This window comes from Paramisgurnus dabryanus, chromosome 6 (genome assembly GCF_030506205.2).
Source record: "Paramisgurnus dabryanus chromosome 6, PD_genome_1.1, whole genome shotgun sequence".
NCBI classification, from domain to species: Eukaryota; Metazoa; Chordata; class Actinopteri; order Cypriniformes; family Cobitidae; genus Paramisgurnus; species Paramisgurnus dabryanus.
In genome coordinates this window covers 23,349,563-23,357,575 of record NC_133342.1, presented here as the reverse complement: position 1 = coordinate 23,357,575, position 8,013 = coordinate 23,349,563, and the positions used below count along the sequence as shown (strand labels likewise).

General features: G+C 39.5%; 1 protein-coding gene across 1 annotated transcript; it reads left to right on the top strand.

Annotated features, from left to right (window-relative positions):
- Positions 1-399: 399 nt before the first annotated feature.
- Positions 400-7,807, top strand: amotl2b (angiomotin like 2b). Its single transcript, XM_065276160.2, has 10 exons — positions 400-585; positions 1,274-2,023; positions 2,293-2,467; positions 3,664-3,865; positions 5,040-5,335; positions 5,621-5,805; positions 5,903-6,004; positions 6,110-6,255; positions 6,429-6,536; positions 6,801-7,807. Exons 1-10 carry the CDS (start codon positions 545-547, stop codon positions 6,884-6,886), a joined length of 2,091 nt encoding a protein of 696 aa, XP_065132232.1. The 5' UTR covers positions 400-544; the 3' UTR covers positions 6,887-7,807.
- Positions 7,808-8,013: the final 206 nt, after the last annotated feature.

The window sequence follows — 8,013 nt, the reverse complement described above, 5'->3', positions numbered from 1 at the left end:
TAAGCCTAAATACACAATGGCTGATCTTTCGACTGTGGTTATTTGTATTCTGCATCATTGTATCAACACGTTTGCATACCTTTTAACTCGGGTCACACCTTTTGACGTAATTCATTTCGACTAATTATATTACATCATCGATTAGACTCTCTCTAGTAATGACTAGTTTATGTGTGCGCAAATGCTTTAACCACAACCATTTCCTTTAAACATAACCGATTTCTAACTAAAATGTTTAGCTGCTGTGATTAGGCCATTACGCTGTGGCGCACAAGCAGTTGAGTTGCTGTGAAATCTCTCTCTCTCTCTCTCTCTCTCTCTCTCTCTCTCTCTCTCTCTCTCTCTCTCTCTCTCTCACTCTCTCTCGCGCTCTCTCAGATTCCGATCATTCCAGGCGCGCTCAATTATTTATGAGAGCACAGCGCGCGCCTACGAACGAACTCATAACCCAGCCAGACGTACACGCGCCAACATATAAACTATGAGATAATACGTACATGCACTCAAAAAATCAACGCGATTGGATTTTATTGGACTCTTATAAATGCCATTAACGGAATCAGTGTGGAATGAAAGTATTTTTTGGTAAGTTGGCTGTCCTGTTTTGTTTTTTGGATTTGTTTTGGGAAACGATTACACCGAATGCCTTATACTACCAACTTCACGTAGTGACGACGAATCTGAAAAATTGAGTACGATATACTGTTGATAAGTACAGAGTGTATGTGTTATGTTCATGATGTTATTTAATGCTCTGGGAAAATGTGTGAAATGTTTGGTTATACCCTTTTAGCTTTAGGAGAACACTGCATGTCTATTGGCTCGTTGTTTAGCGCGTGAAGGATTTTTTTTTACATGTTTTTATTTGATCTGGATTTTATGACTTTTTGGTTTATAGATAACAGTAATTAAAATTATATTTAACATTAAACAATATTGTATTTCAACATTCTAGCCATCTTTTGCCAAGAATTTGTACTCTTGGCATTTTATCAACCAGATTTTTTAAATGCTTTTTTAAACAGTATACTGCAGCAGTTCCCATCGGGCTCTTATTGACCTTTCTTTGTTATGTAATCCAAATTAAAATAATACTTTAGTTCTAATGATAAAAAAAATGTATATGTTGCCATTTAAAATTTAAAAGTACATGCACACCTTTAAAATAAATATTTTTAAGATAATGAAAAACATGAAATTCATATTTTAATTGTTATTAACTGTTTTTAATATGGTCAACAATTAAAAATAACTTGTTATATTTGCCCTGCAGGTCCAATTCAAATACCAAACACTTGTCTTTGTCAAATAAAATGAGAGGTGAAGAAGCATCTGGCACTGTTCTGCACAGACTGATCCAAGAGCAGCTTCGCTATGGAAACCCCACAGATGCGCACACACTCCTGGCCATCCAGCAGCAGGCCCTGCGACGAGGAGGAGGTGTTGGAGGTGGCAGCGGTGGTGCTTGCTCCCCCCAGTCCTCATTTGAGAGCCTCAGCCAGGAGGAGCTTCAATCCCCGCAGCTCTCCACTCGTCAAGAGCCACAGGGTCAAGAGCACCAGGTTGACTATCAGCACTCTGAAAACTACCTATCTTACCCCCAACATGGTGAGGAGCTGCCCACCTATGAACAAGCCAAAATTAATTCTCAATATTTGGCATCCCAGTGGTGCCAACCACTACAGGATAGTGTAAATAGCCAGAAGCCTTTTGGGGAAGAAGATACCTGGGATCCAAAGCAAGGCCACACACGGTCACTCAGTGAGCGATTTCTGCAGCTTTCAATGGACCGCAATGCTAGCAAATCAGTTCCACCAACATCTTCTGTTGAGTGCTCTTATAGTTACCCACAGGTTTATGAATGTCATACAAACCAGCACTTACCGCATAGCCAGACGATTTTGGAGTACAATATCCAAGGACCTTATACCGAACATCCAGTTCATGTGCAGTCTCAAGGATTCACGCTAGAGTATGAGCCGTGCTACAGACAACCACCACCTTTTTATTCTCATCACAACAGGTAAACTGACTAAAAAAATGTGCTTATTTTACACATAACCACACTGTATGTCTACATACAGCTATTTAGTGTGATTTAGTACTAGTAACCTTTTTCACTTATTTTGGTATCTACATTTTATGGTACATTCTTTTAGGATGTGTCATTATGACTAACAGTCTAAGGCTGATACTGTGCCATAGGAGACATACTATGTCATCAGACCATGTCTATGTCTGTTTGTAAGGTTTGTAGTCTAACTAGATGCTGTTGATCATGTGCCACTTCAGAAACATCCCACCTGTGCAGTCACCAGATGTTTATCATGCACTCTCCACGTCGCCCCCTGCTGACAGGGAGGTTTCATCTTGCAGCCACAGTGAAATGGAGATGCTCATGCAGGAGAATAAGAGACTGAGACAGGAGCTGGAGGGACACACCGAAAAAGCCCTTAAAATTCAGAAGGTAAAATAATTTTTTTTTAAATCAGGGAGAGATATTTGAGTTATGCCTCATTGTTATGGGACAACTGTAAAATGTAATTGTATCAGGGATTGATGAACAGAGACAGATTGTGTACAACAGGTTAAAAATAGAAAAAAAATATTTTGTACACATTAATATTTCCAAACTAAAGCAGAGGTGAAAAATGGACGCTGGTATGTGTGATGATGACAATGAAATGACTCCAGGTTTTAAAAATATAGACATTGAATAAATCTACCAGGTTTATTTTTAAGATTTTTCATAGTTTTAATTGCCGCTGGCACATGCCCAAGAGACCATAAAATGTTTCCAGTGGATTACATCAGTGGATTTCTCACTCTGAAGGAATGATAATTACACAGGTTACCCATCAGGCCACTGCCTTGTGTAAACATGCCTGGGAAGATGGAGTCATGGTCTTTCCATATGGCCTTATGAACACCATCTCTGTTCTCTGCCATCTGCAACGCTCCCAGAAACACCCAGGAGCATTGCAGGAGGATTTCATAGTTGATCTTTGTGTGAAACACAACTGTTTGATTGAAACATCTGATGTTAACTCATTCCCCGCCAGGCTTTTTGTTGAAAGTTTCACAAAATGCTTTCCAGTAAAAAATTTCTATAAATATATAAACATACCAATATATAAAATGAAAAGACAGACCCTCTGCTTTCAAACAAACAAAATGGGAATTTATTTTTTTCATCCTATCTTCATTTGTTCTCTTTTAATAAACTCTTAAAATTTTTTAGGTTTCTTCTGTCTTTTTTGAGCAAAAAGCCAAAACATACACAGAGCTTACAGTGTTTATTAGTTGATGCTTCAGTATTTTATAAATTGGGTAAGAGCACCACCTAGTGGATAATAGCGGAATTATAGATTACAGTAAAAACTTATCAGGGAAGCGTCATTGGCAGAGAAACGTTTTCTGTTAATTGTCGAGATAACTCGTCAATGGCAGGGAAAGAGTAAAAAAGTAATATCAAATGAGTAAACATGTGTTATGAAAACAGGGAAAGTTTGTAAATAAGTAAGAATAAAGGTAAGTAATAAACAGCTTAGGCTGCTTCAGAGATTAGCAATGCGATCAAAAGTGACAGAGGACATGACTGACGACCAAAATGAACAGTTTTGTTAGAATATTTCATTCACTCTTGTTTTTTTCTTCTTATAGCTGGAACAAGAAATCCAGAGGATATCAGAGGCCTATGAAACATTGATGCAGGGCTGTGCTAAAAGAGAAAGTCTGGAGCAAGCGCTCAGAAACAAGCTGATGGGGGAAATCAAGAGACTGCAGCATTCAAATATTCAAGCGACAAAAGACGCAGAGGCCGCTGATCAGAACCAGCAGGTTATCGTCAAGCTCCTTCTGCAGAGTGAGTTCATAAAACACAATCATCACCCTCATTACTCTTACTGTCAAACCTTGAATGCTCCTTATAGTTTTCAGTCCAAATGTGAGATATCTGGAAATGTTTTTACAATTAGAGCGTTCCAACAAAAGAACTTTCAGCGCCTTTCATGATCTGAGTCGTCCACAAGAGGATCAGATGTCAGAAATGACACTAGCATAATGTTCACTTCCCATACAGTACTGTAAGAAGAGGTGGGGATGATGAAGAGTTTTGTTGATTGGTGTGAAACAAGGGCAATAATACTGTATGAAGCTGTGAGATGTAGGTCAAAGCTGCGACTTTTTCTTCCCTTTGCATTCCTTAACCGCTTGCGTAAACGGGACGCTTTGGACTTTGCGATAGATTTCCTCTTGTTTTGAGCAGGAAGTTAATGGGGAGTGGTGCTGGAGATGGTCAACATAAAGTCTCCATCAGCATGTTTCTCACGTCCTCAAAAATGGCTCTTTTTTGACTGTAGATCAAGACGCATGCATATACAACAACCAAAATGCATCATTTCAGCATACAAAGTGACATGATCCCCACATTTCAAAAACCCTTCCACTACAGGTCATGACTGATATTTTTACGCCATGACAAAAGCGGGACCCACTCATACAAACTAAACTGACAAATATAGATCTCAAAAAATCTTAAAGGTCCCGTTCTTTCTGTGTTTTTGAAGCTTTGGTTGTGTTTACAGTGCGCAATATAACATGTGTTCATGTTTCACGTGTAAAAAAATGCGGGTTTTTTAACACAATTTACTTATCTGCATAGCGCTGTTTTCATTGCCCTCAAAACAGGCTTGATGTCTTCCTTGTTTGTTTGTTTAGTGCATTTTGATTCGATAGCAGCTTAGCTGGCAACTGGTGTATTCCTGTGGGCGGAGTTTAGTCAGAAAACCGTTCTACTGACGTCATTAAAGCAGGAAGTAGAGGGCTGTAGTCCAAACCGGCCGTTCGCTGTAGGCTTTAAAAGGCAAATTCTGTTAAAGAAAATATATCGCCTGGCAGTGAACTTTGAGCTTTATCATTTTACAGGTATCATTTATGCTCTAACAGCAACATTACACACTAACTAGGGTTTAAAAAATGGGATCAGAAAGAATGTAAACTTTAATCTCGATGTTTCTCTCTCGCTCTTCCTCCGATAGATGAAGAACGGCAGTTGCAGTGTGAGCGTCTGGAGCAGGAGACGCAGCATCTGCGAAATAAAGCAGAGCTGCAGCTGCGCAAGAGTGAGTCTCTTGAGGCGACCCTCAGGTCTGCGCAGTTGCGCAGCCAGCAGCTTTTGACAGAGCTGCAGAGGAAGAACGCGTATGTGGAGAAGGTTGGGCGTCTGCAAGGGGCTCTGGCACAGCTGCAGGCAGCTTGTGAAAAAAGAGAAGGGTTGGAAATGCGCCTGCGGACACGGCTAGAGCAGGAACTGCGCAGCCTTCGATCTCAACAGGTACTGACGCAACAGTGATACAACAACTCTATATTTTATAATTCATACAGTGGTGCTCTCCCTGTTGCAAAGTGAGCTTAAACCTGTTAAATTCAGTTTGCTGCTTGGTCTCCGGTTTGGTTTTAGAGAGGTTTTGGTCAGCAAGTAAGGCTTGGAGTCTTTGGCTAGTTTTATATGTGTTGTTTTTGTTATAATGTGTCTATTTTAGTGCTATTTCCTTTCAGACAATAGCTTGAGAATTCAGATCAAACAGTCTCATGACCACTTGTTTGTTTTCGTCTATAGAGACAGTCTCAGACAATCAGTGGACCCCAAGTAAACGTGTCCAATCTGCAAGAGCTCCTTGAGGAAAAAGAGGAGCGCATTTTGTCCCTGGAGGCCGACAAGACGCGCTGGGAGCAGAAGTATTTGGAAGAGAAGACCATGAGGGAGTTCGCGATGGATGTGGCCGCAACCGCTGCAGCTCAGAGGTAAAAAATAAAACGATGCCAAAATCTTGAGAACATACAGTACTGATTGTAGCAAAAAAGTCCTTAATTATGATGTTTTTCTTCCTGTACTTCACAGAGACACAACTATCATCAACAATTCGCCTTGCCATTCTTCCAACAGCAGTTTCATTGAGGAGCTTCCGTCTTCTGAACACAAGAACCAGGAGGTGGAGAGCAGGTAACCACCCTCACTGCAACTATAAAATTAACACAATTTCGAGTTTGCAGACACCATCTTTGTCCATCCATTGTCTAAAGAAGCCTATTGGTTTGATGTTTTCAGAATTCGTGCCCTGCACACCCAGATTTTGGAAAAGGACACAGTGATCACTATGCTAAAGTGTAGACTTGAGAAGGAGTCAGGAAGTCTCCGCCCAGCCACCTCTGAACCCTCCATCAGCACCTCTCATCCCACTGGCCAATGCAAAGGTCAGTACATGAACATCACATTTAGTGATCAGCACAAAAAGCTCAATAGCTCAATTTCAGAATCAGAAAACACCGGTCATTGAAAAAAAAAAATATATATATATATATATATATATATATATATATATATAATGTGTATAGGCAAGTAACAAGCTCTTATGTGTCTTTTTCAGGAAAGAGTCTCTCGGATGACCAGACGTCTGGTACGTCCCATTCTCTTGTAGCTGGACCGGGACAGTCTAAGCCACTGAAACACGCCACAGATCAAGCCTACAACCTCAGTGAGTACATAAACACACACGTTTCATTAAATAGTTGCCATGATGCCTAGTTTACGCCTTATGTGTGATAAAGAACCGACAGACACATTACTTTATTTGATAGAGAGAGTATTGTTTGTGCTATTACAGTAGCTGTTACAGTATGTACAGTACAATAGGGTTAATTGATAACCTTGGCAAACCAGTTAGTAGTACATGCTGCCGAATGTCTCTCTGTATTCTGTGATAAATGCCTAATTTTGTCATAAATATTATTTTATACAGATAACACACAGCTACCATCATCCCATGTGGACATTTTCAAGGGCCTGGATAATGTGGAGGCTGAAGCAGTTGAGATCTTCATATGATAAAAGAACATTTTGGAAGAAGATGGATCAGATTAAAAATAATAACCTGTCTGATGATGAGGTTTCAAGGACGTACACACAGAGTAAATGACTTTACTGTGATAAAGAAATAATCCAGCTGCTCCTGTGAAAGAGCTGAGCTCCTAAAGGTACTACAGGATCTCCATAGTGGCATTTTTTGATTCAGCAGTGAACTTAAATGATTGAGATGTTGGCAATACTTTGGTTCAGTATTTAAAAGAATCCCAGGAGGGTTGATACAAAACCAGAACACTGTGTTTTGGCCTTCTGGCTGTCTCCTATATCCTACCTCTTTCATCTGATAGGATTGTTCCTCCTCTCAGCAGACCTGTGGTTACTTCACCACATTCCACTTCCATTGAATTCTTGGAACGCTCACATGTACTCTTCTACTCCACCTTCACCGATTGTTAAACACGGTGAAACATTTTTCTTGTGTTTTTCTAGTTGTGGCTGCGACGCCCTTCAATGGGAGCGGCCTCATTTCACTTATAGGAATGGCACGCTTCATACTGTTGTGTTGTCATGCCAAATAAATCTTAAGAACTCTGTCAGACAGAAAACTGATTGTACTATATTATAATTTGCTTTCCTGTATTTGTATTATTATTATTTTTTTACTGAGTACACTCTCAAAAAGCATATTTGCTGGTCAAAGTGTTATTTTGTAGTGCTAAAAAGTATACAGTTACTCTATTTTAAAGTAAAATGTTAATATATTTTTTAACTAAGCTAAGATTATTTTATGTTGCCTATATGTGATGCTGAGGAACGGATGCCAAAGAGCATTTCAGTAATTTTGTGTGTTTAAAATACATGACCTTTTATAAACCAGAAAAGAAGTGAATGCTCTGAAACATTTCATGAATCTACAATAAAGCTATTAATATATCAATAAAACAGGCTCTAGTGAAATATGTCTCATGCTCCTGGGTAATTTTTGTTGGTTTTAGCAAGTACCATTTACTGGATTATATCCCATTTCTCCATCATGATATTTCCTACTAGTCTTACACATTCATTCAGAGGAAGATGAGTAATTAGAAATGTGAGGAGTGTCTGTGCGGAGCATTCCTGCACTCATATTTCACCAGAAATAACCTTAC